Source organism: Filicampus tigris, chromosome 9 (genome assembly GCF_054856515.1).
Source record: "Filicampus tigris isolate MCC_2025a chromosome 9, RoL_Ftig_1.0, whole genome shotgun sequence".
Taxonomy (NCBI): domain Eukaryota; kingdom Metazoa; phylum Chordata; class Actinopteri; order Syngnathiformes; family Syngnathidae; genus Filicampus; species Filicampus tigris.
In genome coordinates, this window is record NC_141225.1 from 322,000 (window position 1) to 340,064 (window position 18,065).

At 40.9% G+C, this 18,065-nt stretch overlaps 1 protein-coding gene and 1 pseudogene across 2 annotated transcripts in view; one reads left to right on the top strand and one right to left on the bottom strand.

The window, feature by feature from the left end:
* Positions 1-18,065, top strand: part of phf2 (PHD finger protein 2) — a 271,699-nt gene that overhangs the window by 186,788 nt on the left and 66,846 nt on the right. For both annotated transcript variants that reach the window (XM_086041365.1, XM_086041364.1), the window contains exons 14-15: positions 3,462-3,571; positions 15,752-15,930. In XM_086041365.1, coding sequence (XP_085897491.1) covers positions 3,462-3,571; positions 15,752-15,930 — 289 coding nt within the window. The remainder of the gene's footprint in view (positions 1-3,461; positions 3,572-15,751; positions 15,931-18,065) is intronic.
* On the bottom strand, positions 16,634-17,903 carry LOC147141596 (uncharacterized; annotated as a pseudogene).

Consider the following 18,065-nt stretch of genomic DNA (forward strand, 5'->3'; position numbering starts at 1 on the left):
TTTTGTGAGTTTTCATGCATACTTAGACCCTCAAAGTCCGTGTTGTTTTAATGGCAAATTGCACATTGCCACAGCAACAGTTTTTCACGAAAAATCACAAATTTCCTATTTTAACATCATGAAGGTCTAAATACTCTTCCGAGCAAATAGGAGGTAGACCTAGTTAACCTGCGATGAGAAAAACATGAAAGAATAAAACATGTATTTCCTTTAGCCATTAGGCGGCATTAGCACTGTGATGAAAAATACATTTTTAACTGTCCTCAGGCCATCATCAAATGTGAAAAAATTTGAGAAGATAGGATCATCTGAATCAAGTTACAGCATCTTTTATTGTCATGGCGAATAATCAGACTTTGGGGCACCGTAATGGCCACAGCCTTCGCCGAAATGTCGATTTCCACTGATTATTACAACTCATTATTACAACTCTACAATGAAAACTCATGTACAAAAATACAATTTCACGAATGTTTCTTTCCTTTTCATAGCATCCAATATTGCAGAATAATAAATGTTATGCCTACAATTAATAATGAGGGGTTATACATGTATGCAATTTAGGACTCATGATTTTGTCAAGTGCTTTAATTTGAATATTGTGATTAGGCTTTCCTCGCTCCTCTTTTCCGGTGGTGGCATCTCGGCGTCCTCATTCACAGATTACCCTGAGTCAGATGGTCGATCTGAGGGCATGTACTCATCATCAATCTCATCCAAACTGTCATCACTGCAAGTCCGTCTCGATCTCTGAGTCTCTGACTCTGTGGCCGCTCCTGAAAATATGATTACATGAAAAATATTTATCATGCATGGGCGGCTTGGCTCAGTGGTAGAGTGGTCGTTTCCCAACCCGGAGGTTGTGGGATCGATCCCCATGTGACCATGTCGAAGTATCCTTGAGCAAGATACTGAACCCCGAGTTGCTCCTGATGCTGTGTCATCAGTAGGTAGATGAGGTACAGTGTAAAGCGCTTTGAGTGCCCATGGTAGAAAAGCGCTATATAAGTGACAGCCCATTTACCATTTACCATGCCAAGTATATTGTTTAAGATGATGATAACTTATACGACATGTCATCATGTAATTAAATTATTAAAATTACAAAGTTGTAACATTGATAACTGTGGCTCTGATTAATAACGATTCATAAGTACTGTTGGCTGCATATATGTGGAGAAAAGATAATGAATTAGTGTTACCCTTACTATATTCTTTTGATCGAATCACGACTGCCACTGTTCTTGGGGTTTGACACAATGCATCTTGTTGCTTTATAAGAGAAAAGAAAAACTATTTACAAATAAAATACAGGCCCATATACAGGTGCCTTCTGCAATTTAATTCTTAACACTGTACATGGCAAATGGCATGTATGTGACAATTTTGAAAACAAGGTAGAGGGCTAATTATTTTCACAAATTCATTAAAACCTTCAAAATATAAATTCTGACAATCAATGAAAACAGTTTGGTACACTTCAGTATTGTAAACTGACAGTCAGACAGTAGCCTCTATTAATTTTGCATCAGCAGTTATTTATTCCATCTAAATAACTGCTGATACATGTGAATAACTGCTGGCTCACAAGAAAATACTGGGGTATGTACAGAATTGCCGTGTTTGCCACTTAATATTTAGAGATGAGTCCAACCCATGTTGACAAAGAATAATAGCATAAAAATCATTGTAATGATGATACAAACTCTCTTGGGTTATTAGTGGACGACTGGTCTGTGTGTGTGCGTGAGTACGTGTGTGCGTGTTACCCGATTTGAGTTGTGACCTGTTTTATTTATCTTTTCTGAATGGCTTTTGATCGATGCTTCTTTCCAGCAGGTGATGTTACATGTCCCTGTCTTTTTTGGGTAAAACCACATCTTTGGGGAAGTGAAACAGGCTCACGCAATCCAAGTGAATCAAAAAATGAAATAAACCAGATTAAAAACCATGAACACACTTCATAATCAGCAAGTAAAATATGTACCTCGATTACATCATATCTGCCTTCTTCAATTTTGCCATGAAACTGCCACCGCCCGAAAGATTTTAAAACTGTAATGCTAAATCCATGAAATACTTGGTTAATGTGTATCAGTCCGAGAACCCGTTCATTGCGACATGGACTAAAGACCCATGCACTAAAAGGAGAAAAAATATATAATAAAGTGACATATGACTGTGCATTCTGTAAACATTAACAGGAAAGTGCAATTTAAATGCTACAAGCTCAATATGCATGTGAGCTTCTATTTGCAAATGTAGGCACTATTTAGACACTTTCTAAATGGATTGAAATAGCCCTCTCCTCCCTAAATTCTTCTGTTGAGTGCCTTGTCCCTGAATTAGGTGATTAATCTAAGACAGGGGTCATCAACATGGTGCTCAAGGGCACCAGGTAGCACCCAAGCAACATGGCCTGTTCCAAAAATAGCTCACCAGTGTTGGGAAATTGAGATTTTCTAGGAATGTTGTATAAATGATGATTTCAAGATGTAAACACTGACAGAAATGTATAGAAAGGAAGTGTTGCCTATTTGTCTTTATCTGTTTCCTAATTATTGTGAGGATCATTAACATGATCAGTGTCTTCACATAATTGAATAGCATTAATTATTAATAATGACAAATAATACCATATGATTAAAGATAAGTTGAGCAAATTTATTTCAGAAGTGTGTATCAAACTGGTAGCACTATGCATTAATCAGAAGCCAAGAAATAACACTCAGTTTCAAAAAGGTTGGTGACCCTTGAGCTAAACAGCGATATATTTCAGATACTCCTGTGTGGTGCTGAGGGGCCCCACATAATATATGAAGAGAAGACTTTGTTGGAATGTGCCCTTTGGTTATTTAGAATGTTAAAAAAATCAATTCAAAATAATTTTGAATATTGCCACTTGTAATACAGTACTTAGAATTATACTGCCAACAGGTTTATTTGGCTAGCATGAGCATGAATATGTATTTTTGATCGAAAATTAGCCCTTTTTTTTAAATACAGAAAAGCTATTACTTCTTCATCTTACTTGCCTCTGTAAACAGTCTGTCTCTGTACTTGAAAGGTTCACGACATTACTGTGATGTTTATCAGGATCCAATCATTAATCAGCAGTGCTTGAATCATCCACATTTAGCATATTATTGATTTAGAGATGCAAATATGTCATGAAAGCTGGCTTTGGCTCCCATAGCATCTTCTATTCTCTGGACTACACAGTAACGAAGTGAGTGACTGACATTATAATCCGGTGATGCAGTGGTTAGCTGACGTAATAATCGTGTGACATAACGAATCAATGCTTAAATCTGTTGCCAACACTTAAATATCATTTTTTATTGATATTATTGATTCGTTGTTGCAGCCTAAGTTCTAGCATAGGAAACTATTTTATATTTTCCTGTCAATATTAATGTTTATGTGCTTCTGTGACATAATTTCTCTTTTTTTCTCCACAGAATAGTAAACCAGACTCCCTGCTAAAAATGGAAGAGGACTGCAAATTTGACAGGACATCAGTTTTAGGCAATAAAGTCAGTTTTAAACTGGCTCACAAGAAAATACTGGGGTATGTACAGAATGGCCGTGTTTTCCATTTAATATTTAGAGATGCGTCCAACCCATGTTGACGAAGAATAATAGCAATCATAAAAATCATAGTAATGATAACAATAGCACTACATTTTAAAACCTAAAGCTGTGAGCAGCTGGAAAGGGACCTCGTATTTCCTGGCCACGGCGGGGTACTGGGATGTTGAGGTACTGCCTCATTGGGGATCACAGGCTGGTTTGTAGAAAAGTTGAAGAGTGTTACTGCGGAATGTTTTTTGAAAATGGCACAATAAACCTATTTTGTAACATATGGTTATTCCCAGGCCTGATGTGTGTGCAAAGTTGAATGATTTTTCATACATTCATATCCAGCATATAATGAAATGAAAAGCTTTGAATAATTTTTCATCTTAAACATGTATAGATGAAAGACCCATAATTTGAATTCAAGTGGATCAAATCTCTTGGAGGTGTTTGTTAAAGTATGGCTTGTATGAAAGGGGGAAAATTATGCAAAATTTGAAAGTATATTAAAAAAAGGTGAACTTGGTTTTGGGTTAGAGCAAGAGCTAGGCATTGCCTAACCACCACCAAATACAATACAATACAATACAATTTTATTTATATAGCGCATTTCATAACAGCTAGAGCTGTAACAAAGCACTTTACAAACAATACAATAAATAGAACAAATACAATAAAACTGTGATACACTTATTTATAAATATAGATATAAATAATATGAAATATAAATAAAAATATAAATAAATAAAGCCAATCAATTAACATAAAACACTATATACAATTGACACCGGAAAAGAGCCGAAAATTTCAGGTCTGATCAAAAGCCCGAGAAAAGAAATGTGTCTTCAACCGGGTTTTAAAAATGGACAGAGAGGGGGCTTGCCTAACAACCAATGGGAGATCATTCCAGAGGGAAGGACCAGCAGTTGAAAAGGCTCGATCCCCTCTTGGTCCTCGGCACCCCGAGAAGCGCCTGGTCCGCAGACCTGAGGCTGCGGAAAGGTGCGTAGGAGTGGAGGAGCTCAGAGAGGTACGCCGGGGCCAGGCCATTTAATGACTTATAGACAAATAAGAGAATCTTAAATTGAACCCTAAAATGCACTGGGAGCCAGTGAAGGAGGCCAGAATTGGTGTGCTCCATTCCGAGCTCCAGTTAGTAGGCGGGCAGCAGAATCTTGGACCAACTGGAGATGTTTGAGGGAGGACTGGCTGACTCCGAAATAAAGTGCATTGCAGTAGTCTAGCCGAGATGTAACAAAGGTATGGATGACTGTTTCTAAGTGCTGATGGGAAAGGAGGGGCTTTACCTTAGCCCGCTGTCTAAGGTGAAAGAAGCTCGACTTTACAACAGTGCTGATTTGCTGGTCCAATTTAAGATCACTGTCTATTTGAAAACCCAAGTTTGAGACTGTTGGCTTTAGATATGAAGCCAGGGGGCCCAGAACAACAGGGTGGAATGGAGACGAGCCGCTGGGACCGAACACCATAACTTCTGTTTTCTTTTCGTTGAAATATAGGAAATTTAGTGACATCCAATCTTTGATGTCCTCTAGGCAGGACAAAAGTGGTCTTAAGGAGGAAGCCTCTTTTTGGCTTTGCGGGATATAGATTTGACAGTCGTCCGCATAGCAGTGGTAGGAAATACTGTGTTTTCTAAGGATGGAACCCAGGGGCAGCAAATACAGTGAGAAGAGAAATGGACCCAAAATAGAACCCTGTGGAACACCATACGAAAGAGGGGCAGAGCGGGACTCAGAGGAACAGAAAAGCTAACAGAAAAGGTCCTGCCACCCAAATAGGATCTAAACCACTCTAGATCGCATCCACTAATGCCCACTTGGTGTTGCAAGCGAGTCAAAAGAATACTGCGTCTACCGTATCAAAAGCTGCAGTCAAATCCAACAAAATGAGACATACGTGGTCTCCAGTGTCATTTGCCAGGAGGATGTCATTGAAAACACGTAGCAGAGCTGACTCTGTGCTATGCATCTTCTTGAAGCCTGACTGGAAAACTTCCATGACATTGTGTTTATCCAAGTATGATCTTAGCTGTGAGTGCACCACTTTTTCCAGAATTTTAGACATAAAAGGCAGCTTGGAAATGGGTCTAAAATTTCATAGCACAGCTTGATCAAGGCCAGTTTTTTTCAGCAGGGGTTTCACTACAGCATGCTTAAATTGTTGGGGGACCACACCAGAAGACAGGCTGCTGTTGATAATGGCCAAAACCGATTTACCAATTGTCGGGACAATCTCCTTAAAGAAGTGTGGAGGAATGGAGTCATAAGGGGAGCCCGACGGTTTCATATGGCAAACCACTTCCTCCAAAAACGTCAAAGAAACCGGCTCAAATGAATCGAACACTGCTGAACAAGGAACTTGGACAGAGGGGTCAAATGCGGCGTTCGAAACAAGAGCCCTAGGTGTAGCAACCTTGTCAATGAAAAACTGCAAGAATTTGTCGCACATTTCAGGGGACGACTCAATGCAAGTCAGTTGACGGGGCTTGAGTACAGACTCGATTGTTTTAAATAGGGCATGTGGATTTCGGCGATTTGCCTGAATATTCACGTCACACGCAGGCGCCTTATGAGCACATACACCGCCAAAAAAAAAAAAAAAATCAAACAAACACAACTGACACACAACACACACAAGCACAGCGTGGTGATCGGTGAAATTGATCGGTGTAAATGCATCAAACTTGCGACTGTGGGACCGCAAGGTACACAACACAGTTTTATTTTTTATTTGTTCCTTACTTGGCCGCGTGTCAGGAGTGTGGCACCTGTGTGTGATGCCGTACAGGTTAAGTCTGTTCACGACACTGTTTGGCTGATTCGGACCGACTGGGACCACGTGGGTTGTTTAAATATGCCGATGGAAACTAAGTGGCGGTTTGGCAATGCCAAGCTCTGTTTAGGGCAGTGTTTCCCAACCAAAGGTACGTGAAAATATGTATTAATTTATTTCAGAGATCAATAATCTGTGGCACAGTCGTGACTGCAAGGGAAGCTCGTCTTCCCCTAAAATACCCTGGCCCCTGAAAAAAAAATCGCCCCCACAGTGCCACAGCGTTTTTAGACAGTTGGATGCTAAGCGTCTACTGGTTTGTAGAGTGTGTTGTTCCACTGCACGGAACTAGCTGGTTATTGGATAAATGCTGGCCTTTATCCCATCCATCAAATGCTCAGCGTCTCTGGGGGTCAATAGTGCAGTGGGCTGACCCGGACGCTTGGCTTCTGCATGATGATTGGATGATCTGTCTGAAGTGGAAAAAATGAGCTTCCCCTCATTTGAATGACCAGCAGCCGCCACTGCGCTGAATATTTTTCTTGTTGAGTGTTTTGATCTTTCCATCCATCCATTATCGATACCGCTTATCCTCACAAGGGTCGCGGGGCGTGCCGGAGCCTATCCCAGTTTTCTTCGGGCAGTAGGCGGGGGACACCCTGAATTGGTTGCCAGCCAATCGCAGGACACACAGAGACAAACATCCACACTCACAATCACACCTAGGGGCAATTTAGAGAGTCCAATCAACTTACCATGCTTGTTTTTGGAATGTGAGAGGAAACTGGAGTGCCCGGAGAAAACCCACGCAGGCACGGAAAGAACATGCAAACTCCACACAGGGAGGCCGGGGCGAACCCACGTCCTCTGAACTGTGAGGCAGACGTGCTAACCAGTCAACCACCGTGCCGCCATGTGTTTTGATCCTGAAGTTTGAAATTCTGTTTTAAGGCTATTTATGTCTTCAGTTTTTTGTGGTAATGTGATGAGTCATATATAACAAAAGCAGGTTATTTCCTTATCCTGAATCATGTTTTTTCAATGGTACAGTATTATTTATTTTCAAGGAAAATATATTTCGTTTCATCTGAGTTAAAAAAACAGTTCAAATTAAATGTTGAAATCAAGTTAACAAAAGATGATTTTCATGTAATAATCAGTTGTGTTGCGTTCTACTTTTGAAAAATCCTAAACGCGTATGAGTGAAGGGGTATTCATGATGACAAATAGTTCCGGAGGAACACAAGCCAAAACTGTTTGGGAACCACTAGTTTTGGGTATAGTCTTTTTTGTTGATCCTAGTTTGCTACATATGCCTCCCAATTAAAATAGTGTAAAAACTACAGCTGGGAATGCTTTATTAAATTTTTTTATGGGGGCACTACTGAGCCAGGGTTGCTAATGGTGTAGTGGTACACACGCCTGATTTCTGTGCGGGCAGCGTGGTATCAGTTCCCGCTCAGTGACAGTGCCTGTGTGTTCCCTGCGACTGGCTGGCGACCAGTTCAGGGTGTAGTCTGCCTTTCGCCCACTGACATCTGGGATAGCCTCCAGCACCACCCGAGATGGTGGCTCTAATATCCATGGGTAAGGCATTCCAAAGCACTGGAGACCAAATAGAAAATGCTCTAGAACCCGCTGACTTCTTTTGGGCTCTCGGGATCCTTAAAAAAACTAGCATGTTGTAAATGAAGGTTTCGGGACATAACATACCATTAAGTCAGTTAAATAGGAAGGTGCTGAGCAGTGCAATATCTTATAGGAAAGTAACAAAACCTTGAAATCGCATCTCAAGTCGACCGGGAGCCAATGCAAGTTCGCTAGTATTGGGGTAATGTGATCAAACGTTCTCATCCTTGTCAGGAGGCTATCTGCAGCATTTTGAACAAACTGCAGACTTTTAATACCAGACTTGGAAGACCAGAGAGCAGTACATTAGAATAATCTAGGTGGGACGTAACAAACGCATTAATTATGATTTCACAGAGGTGCTACAGAGTCAAGGGTATTTAATAGAACGCCATTGAAATCATCCGTGAGCCTCTCAATCAAACCAATGTAAGAAGGAAAGGATGTGGTTGCAAGGGGCAGTAGCTCAGAGAGTGCAGTAGTGGTTGAAGAGGTAATATTGTGGCTGCTATAGCTGTGGTTAGGATGATGGCAATGAACCAAGATTTAAAAAAAACTCTGTACTCCGTACTCTGGCACATCAACAAACTTTTTTTTTTTTTTATCGCAGTGTTAGTGCTAGCTACTGGCTACAGGAAATAAATGTTTTATTCTTTGATATTTTTCTCACAGCTGATTAACCATATTTAATACTTATTTTCTCGTAAAAGTGTTTAGGCTTTCATGATGTTGAAACGGGAAGTTTTTGTTTTCCTCAAGCAGTTTTCCAAGAAAACGACACTAATTTTGAGGGTTTAAACATGCACGAACACTTAGCTCAGGGGCCCCCGCTACAATTTTTTTTAAAAAGCCTCCGTTATACGTTTCACCATGATCTACAAAAATTTGGTGGTATATGTAACAGCCCATGACCTACAAGAAAGTCTCTTGGAGCCATATATTTAATATAACACCAAGTCCGTCATTTTGAATTTACTTTAAAATCCGGCTGCACCTTGCCGACAAAGCTGCACTAACTTTGTCAATGCAAATTGTCAGATTCCGCTTACCCACAGGATTACCGGGAAAATCCTGACCGACTACGCCGTTTAATGGGTTATACTTCCCCTTAACCCTTGCTCGTTCTAATGCGACGCCTAGGCAACTAACTGCCTTTAGGTTTGTATAGCCAATCCGATTCTCAGTGATTTAATTATTCTTAACGAGTAACAGAATTAAGAATTACTTATATGACTACTATACTTTTACGGCAGCTTTCGCTCATTTTGAATCGTTTGCATTTGTTATTGACCTAGGAAGTTTAACAGTTTTTGTTAAAACCGTACGGATTTGTTGTAGGTCTTACTCTAGCCGGAGAAAGCTATTTAATTAATTTCATAGGAGGAAACAAGACCTTTTTTTTTATCAGTAAGGTCACAGCCATTCATTCAATAAAGGTTGAGTGGTGTGAATGAATTAAATCAGTAGAATAACAATAATAGTGTTAAAATAATTTTATAGAATTTAATTTAATAAATTTAAATACTCAAATAATAATTCCTTATCAACCATTAATTCATTAAAGGTATAATACAGTCAATAAGCAAAAGAATTGGATGATTATGTTTTTTTTTTTTTTTTTTTGTTGCCCTGGGACTGGCTGGCGACCAGTTCGGGGTGTAGTCTGCCTTCGCCCATTGACGGCTGGGATAGGCTCCAGCAACTCCCCGCGACCCTGTATAGGATAAGCGGTTTGGAAGATGACATGACATGACATGTTTTTTTGTTATGAATTCAAATCAATCATAATAGTAATAATAACAATTCTATTGAAAATGTAAGATGAAAAGTAAAATTAGAGCTAACTTAAAACTATGTATAACATCGGTTAAAGTTGTAAAATAAGAGATAATAGTAATAATAAGAAAATGGGATGAAAGTTATTAAATAGTTGTATTAATTTAAGTGAGCTCTCAAGATTGATCAGTTATTAATTGCCCCAAACAATAAAATAATAATAAAATTAAAATAAGGAACTATCGGGAAGTTAAGAAATTCAGATGCTCGACTGGCCAATTTCCTAAGCGCACAATAAAAAGTGAACTCTTTTCAGTTACCTTATTGAAGCAGTAATTTGGTCATGTTCAAAAAGGCGGAGGAAAATCCTTCTTGCTTGGTTTGAAAAAAGTCCCAAGAAAAATGCAAAAATGTCACCTCGTCGAAGCATCTCCTTGTAACCGCAGCAGGAGAAGGAAAAAGGTATGGAGCCTTTGTGGCTCTGTCTTTTATGTCCTCTGTTTTTCTGGAGGCTTTTACATTAACTGCACATGTGCTGGCGCTCTCTTACTGAGAAAAACATAGTTTGGGTGTTGTATTTTCAACTAACTGCGCATGTCAAAGTTGTTTTTCTCAGTAAGTCCGATGAGGTAATCGGCCATTGTTTTTCCATCATCTTTCCTGGGGCCTGAGGGTTGTCATTCTCATAAACAAGTCTCTTTGGCTCACTTAATTATAGACGTTAACAAACACCTTGATTATCTAGGTGAATAACAGTACAAGTACATCATTTCCCAGGTGAATAACAGTCAACTTGTTTGTGACAAATACGGTGCTTGAACACGCACTGTTATTACATTCATATCAATCAACATTATGATTGTCTAAAACACTTATTTAAAACATATGATATTATGATATCTAGTCTACGTAAATATGTTATTAAAACAATCTGAGTACTTAATATTTTATGTCCAAGCAATGCAATATAATGGATAACATGTAGATACAAGGCGGCGCGGTGGTCGACTGGTTAGCACATCCACCTCACAGTTCAGAGGTCGTGGGTTAGATCCCGGCCCCAGCCTCCCTGTGTGGAGTTTGCATGTTCTCCCCGTGCCTGCGTGGGATTTCTCCGGCTACTCCGGTTTCCTCCTACATTCCAAAAACATACATGGTAAGTTGATTGGACTCTCTAAATTGCCCCTAGGTGTGATTGTGAGTGTGGATGTTTGTTTTTGTGTGCCCTGCGATATCCTGGCAACTAATTCAGGGTGTCCGCCGCCTACTGCCCGAAGACTGCTGGGATAGGCTCCAGCACGCCCCGCGACCCTTGTGAGGATAAGTGGTATAGATAATGGATGGATGGATGGATGTAGATACAATTCTTATTGCCACATTCTCTCCTATGTAGACAACAGGCTGGTTCTTGTTTACTTCTTTTACATTGCATGTGACATCCCTTTTGAGCAAATGCACATGGGTTATCTGATACACAAAGCAGTTTCCAAGCAACATTTATTGTTTCTATCACAACATGTAGAATGGACTTGTGGCACATCTGTGCTTGGGTCACTGGGGTCTAATTACCTGAGGTAATTAGGAAAGCAAGTGAAAAACACTTGCATAGGCAACAAGAGAATAATTATAAGGGCATTGACTTTGGTATGTTTGTTTTACTAGGATTTATGCTTTTAAACTTTATACAGGATTGTCCTAGCCGGCGAGTTTATAGTAGTCAAATTAATAATGTCGACATCTCACGTCTAAAATATGAAAGTGCACTTTAGGCCTTTTACTTCCTATGATACTAGGGCTTTAACCAATATAGAATTATATCAAATCAAATCAAATGTATTTATATAGCACTTTTCATACAAAAAGAATGCAACTCAAAGTGCTGTCCAGTAAAAATGTCCAAAACACAACATAAAAAGGAAGACCCGCACCCGCCCTCCCTCCAAACAAACCCAAAGATATATATCCGCCATTACATCAGCACTCGCACCTACACACACACGCACACACACCCCACATATACACACAAAGCACACAACCTGATAAACTTTGTTAAAAAAGACAAGGCACAGAGGAACCATATGAGGAAAGGGTACCCAAGGGGGGCTCGTTCACGCTGAGGGGAATGACAGCCCACGGGCCACAGGGAGTGCCGCCATCACAGAGATCGCCGGCCCAGATAAGCCGGGTGGACCCCACACAAAGTGTAGAGGCCCCCGGCCACCCGGACCCAATGAGCCCTTGCGATGACGGCCCCTGTGGGAAGGGCAGCCACCCCCTCAACGCGGAGGGCCCCCCATGAGGAAACACTGGAGCTAAAAGCTAACAACAACAGAGAACAATTTACTTAAAAAAAAAAAAAAAAAAGCAAAACAGTATATATAATATAATTTAAGAACTAAAATCAGTCAAATAAGAGAATAAGGATCCTCAGTCAAAAGAAAAGATAAATTACTTAAAATGAGTTAAAAGCCAAACTAAAAAGGTGTGTCTGGAGCTTCCTCTTTGCAGACCTGACGTCCTCTGGCACGCTATTCCAAAGTTGAGGACCAAAATGGCTGAATGCTGCCTCGCCATGCGTTTTGGTCCTCACCCTTGGAATAATTAAAAGGCCGGCGCCAGAGGACCTCAGGATCCGCGAGGGCTGGTATGATAAAAACAAATCAGATAAATAGGATGGCCCAAGACCATTAAGACATTTATAAACTAATAAAAGTACCTTAAAATCGATCCTGAAACACACGGGTAGCCAATGCAGCGATTTTAAAACTGGTGTAATGTCCTCCCGCTCTCTGGTTCTCGTCAGCACCCGAGCTGCTGAATTCTGGAGTAGTTGTAAAGAAGATACTCTTTTGGGGAGGCCAGAGAGCAGGGCGTTACAATAATCTAAACGACAGGAAATAAAAGCATGCATCAGCACTTCTGTGTTAGCCTGAGAAAGAAACGGGCGGACTCTGGCGATGTTCTTAAGGTGATAGAAACCTATATTGGTTACATTTTTAATATGAGGAATAAAACTGAGCTCAGAGTCAAAGATGGGTTCTTCATACATTCTGAGGGTTTAAAATCTTGTAGTTTTGGTAAATGTTTCTCTATCTGACCTTCAGGGCCGATAACTAAAACCTCAGTTTTGTCCTGATTGAGCTGTAGGAAATTCTCTGCCACCCATGACTTAATATCCAAAATGCAATTTAAGAGGGTATCAATGGGTCCTGTGTCATCAGGAGACACGACAATATACAGCTGTGCGTCATCAGCATAGCTGTGGAAGCTGACGCCGTGTCTCCTGATGACACCCCCAAGGGGAAGCATATACAGATTAAAAGGTATTGGGCCTAAAATTGAACCTTGGGGAACCCCACATTTAATGTCATGGGTATTATACCATCACTTCATCTTGACATGGCACATTACATGACAAAGTCTAGGTCCGAAGACATCTAGGGATCTAGTGTTCATCATCGTGGTAGCGCCAAGAAAATTATATTTTATTCTTTGATGTTTTTGTCCCAACGGGTTGACAAGATTTACCTCATATTTGCTCAGCCAGTGTTTAGGCCTTCAGAATGTTGCAACACGAAGTTTGTGATTTTTTTCGAGACGCTGTTTGCCATGGAACCGTGCAGTTCACCAATAAAAAAATGCTAATTTTGAAGGTGTAAACATGCAAGAGAACTCATCTAACTTTGCAAACACATTAGGCCTGGCAAAATCATCAATATTTTATGACTTTATTGTGCTATTTTTTTTAAGTGGCTCACTAGCACCCTCTATAATTTTGTAGCAAAGCAGATCCAGTTGGATGTTTCACCGAGATCTACAGAAATTTGGTGGTATAGTTAACTGCTCAAGACCAACAAATAAAGTCTCTTGGAGCCATATGCTACACCTAACAGGAAGTGCGCCTTTTTGAATTTAATTTAAAAGTCGGTGTCGCCTTGACTACAAAAGCTACTGTAACTTGACCAACATGATCATATCTGGACAAAATTTGACATACTGTATTTGATGAGAGTCTAGGCCTGAAGACATCTTCGAGCTTATTTTTGTCATACTGGTAGTGTCATCTACTGGCTAAAGGAAATGTTTATTTTTATGTTTTTCTCTCAGTGGTTTTCACATAAACCTCAGATTTACTTGGAAGAGTGTTTAGCCCTTCATGATGTTGCAACTCAAAGTTTGTGATTTTTCATGAAAAGCTGTTGCCATGGCAATGTACTATTCACCAAGAAAGCAACACTACTTTTGAGGATCTAGACATGCATGAAAATTAATGGACGTTTGCAAACACATCAGGCCTGTCAGCAGCATCATTATTTTATTAGGTCAGCCTTTGTTGATTGACTAAATTTTGGTCATATATGTAACAGGCCAAGATCTACAAAAAAGTCTCTTGGAGCCATATGCTAAACCTAACAGGAAGTCTCAATTTTTCATTTACTTTCACGTTTGGCCCCAAGCTCATCAGCATGCTTGATAGAAGTCTGAAACGATCCTGATCATTTGAGTCAGGAGTGTTGAAGAAGGGAGAGATCCAAAACAGGCAGGATATGTCTCTCAAGGAACCGGAGTTCCCTACCCCTGATTTATTTACACCTCTATAAGCGCTAACCCTGCTAAAATGAAAAAATAAAAATAAAAAAACAATACTGTATTGGCCCGAATATAAGACTGTGTTTTTTGCATTAAAATAAGACAGAAAAAGTGGGTGCCGTTTTATATTCGGGGTCTAGACATTATACCCATTCACGACGCTTGATAGCGCCAGATATCATTGAAGCGAATGCTGAACTTGACTCCCCAGGCCACAGCGAACCCCTGTCACGTGAGGATGACGTGCGCACAGCGATCCAGATAGTTTGTGAGAGTAATGTTCTGTCATGACAGATCTCAGCTACTCTCAAGTTAAACCAGTTTGCATTATTGTATTGCACTGTTTTTCCTTATTCAGATTTGTTTCAAGACTACAGTTAGAGTTTGACTTCACTTTGATGGTTAATGCAGTTATTTCAATTTTGTTGTTTGATCACAATAGATTGGTTTATTTACATTTCAAAAACCAGAAGCCATTTATTGACGAATGTGATTGCACTTTAGATTACATATTTAAATGTTCAGATACTAAGATTTGAATGAGGCAAAATAACATGCTTTTTCTCTCAAATATATTGATATAATCATTTATTTCAGATGTACTGTAATTATTTTCTGTATAAAGATTAATTCGGTCTTCAAAAAAACCTTTTTCAAACTTGAGTCCTGAAAAAGAGGGTGTCGTCTTATAATCAGGGCCGTCTTATATTCGGGCCGATACGGTAATAATAATAATAATAATAATAATAATAATAATAATAATGAATAGTTTACTATTTTGAGATTTTGTAGGGGGTCGCGACTGAGTCAATTTTTTTTAAAAAAAGAACAGTAAGATAATAAAATATTGGTGATTTTGTCAGGCCTGATGTGTGTGCAAAGTTTCATGAGTTTTCATACGTTTAGACCCTGGAAATTAACGTTTTATTGGCGAACTGCTCCTTGGCACGGCAACAGCATTTCACGGATATGCACAAACTTCCTCTTTTCACATCCCTTATCACATCCGCAGTTTCATTTTTTTTTAAATGTCACAAAAATGGGGCCAAACGTGAAAGTAAATGAAAAATTGAGACTTCCTGTTAGGTTTAGCAAGAGACTTTTTTATAGATCTTGGCCTGTTACATATATCACCAAGAAATGATATAGAAATAGATCATTGCTTGAGAAGTGACGTTAACATCACTCTGTGAGGACTATAAAAGCATGTACCTATGAACACACCAAAATTTGAAGAGAACATTTCAATTAATTTTTATCAATTTCATGGCAAGATTGATCTTTTAATTTTGGCTTTGCTCTTGGATATGAGTTTGGGCCAATTCAAGGACCAAGTAAATGCCTAGCTAAGCAGCTCCTCTTCATCCTGTTCTTTCCTATTTAGCTCAAAGGCAGTTAAAGCTCAGACTGACGCAAATATATATGGGACAATACCAAACCTAAAAGAGGATAAACCCAAGCCAGTGAGAGATGAGTATGAATATGTCTCGGATGAAGGAGAACTGAAGATTGATGAATTCCCAATTCGACGGAAAAAGAACACCATAAAGAGAGATCTTTCCTGTGAGTATTGTGTTGTGAGTCTTCCAATGTCAGGTTATTTTATATACATGTATACATTTAGGGTTCTAAATTAACAACTGCCAGATGCGGGTTAATTAATTTTGGTGGGTGTTGATAAAAAACTTAGTTGCCTGTTTGGCCATTGAGACATGAAGCAATCGTGACGCTTTTTCTACCTGATGAACTGATTAACTTTTTTGTGAACACGCTTGTTTCTGGTGTCTGTCAATGGTTTTTGAATGACAATTATTTATTTTTTCCAAGAGTGCCAGATTTCATTAGACTTTCACGATTAAACCTGGCTATTTATTGTACAGGTGTGGTGCTAATTCCTGCGGGGCAACTATGCCTGACGCGCCTCCTACAGCGCCTCGGGGCCAGCTGCAGGGTCATCAGCCATGAACCACCGCTTATTGGAGTATCACTCACTTTAACCCCGGAACGCCTCCTGGTGGCGGAGCGGTGGCAGGGACGTCTCCCTACCACCCCCTGCAGCTGACCCCTTTCATTGTCTTGACCCCCAGTTTTTATCGCTTCCTTCTCCTCAACCACAGCCAGAAACCTCCTCTGTCTGCTTCCTCTTTGAGGGCCTTGGTTTCCCTCCAGAGCTTCACACCTGTTGTTCCCACGTCGTGAACAGCCTTGCTGTTCATAAGATGACAAAGCCTCGACAGCCTACCTCCACAAGGTAGATGGTTGAGGATCAGCCTGCCTCTCTGCACTCAGCAGCCAGATCTGAGTACTTGGCTGCTTTGTGCTCGTAGGCAGCTTGTATTCCCTCTTCCCAGGGAATGGTAAGCTCTATGAGCATGGCAGCCTTGGTAGCAACAGACCAAAGCACAATGTCTGGCCAGAGTGATGTGGTGGTAATCTCACAGGGGAACTGCAGCTGTTTTCCGATGTCAGCCCTCATGCTCCAGTCCCTTGCCTGAGCCAGGACACTCCGGGGACCTCTTCGGCTGGTGTCCGCTCTGCCTTCTCCTGGCTTCACAAACCTGACAGGAAGTTCTTTGGCTGTAGGCCGGTTGTTGGCATCATGCCTGCTTCTCTCCAGGATTTCAGCCAGTTTTGTCATGAATTTCCGTTCCCTCTTTGTGGCATTGGACCAGAGGCACGGAGAATCTCCCAGCCAAGCCCCGCTCTTCCTACTTGCACCCTGCCGACTCTCCTGGTGTTGAAGCCTGCTGATGGCCTTTACAACCTCTGGCCCTGCTTGCCACTTCCGGCTAGTTTGGATTGGTACAAGCCCATTCCTCAGTAGGATCTGAGGATTCTTTAAACTCTAGGACCAATCTCGCCTTCTCCTGCTTATATACCCCTATTGTGACGGACTGGATTGGCAGTTGCAGCGACGTTGCACCAAACAACCCTGTCTCAGAGAAGCAATGCGGTAGGCCCACCCACTTCCGAATATAGGAATTGGCTAGTCTATCCAACCCTGTGGCTGTTGATGATGGAATCTCGCACATCTTCAGAGGCCACATCACCCTTTGGTACAATGTGAAGTTGTGGCACCACAACTTGTACTTTCCAGGGAGCTGGCTCTTGTTGATATGCGCCAGGCCTTCTGAGAGTTGTTTCCGTGCTGCATTGCCTGCTTGCTTGTCTGACAGATCTTCATCGTACCGCCTTCCGAGGCTTTGGATGGGCTGACTGGCCAGAAGTGGGATTGGCTTGCCTCCTGGGACAAAGATGGTATTGTCTTTCTTGGTTCCTCCATGCAGGGAGAGGCTTTGTGATTTGGAGGGCTTGATCTTCATGCCTGCCCACATCACCAGCTCATCCAATCTCTTCAGACACCTCCTTGTGCATGGGGCTGTCTGAAGCACTAGCGTTACTTCGTCCATGTAGCTTCGTAGTGGTGGAAGCCTCTGCCCTGTCTGTAGCCTTATTCCTCCTACGGTCTGCCGGGCTCCGTGGAGGATGATCTCAAAGGCTGCCACAAAGAGGACTGGGGAGATGGAACACCCCATGGCGATGCCAACTTCCAGACTCTGCCATCCTGTTGTAAAATCCTGGAGGCTGAAACACATCTGGAAGTCCCTGAAGTAGCTGGTTACCAGGCTAAAACGCACAGTAAATGAGCCTTCGTATGAAGGACGATAAACACCATATTTGGCAACCCAGCATCAAAG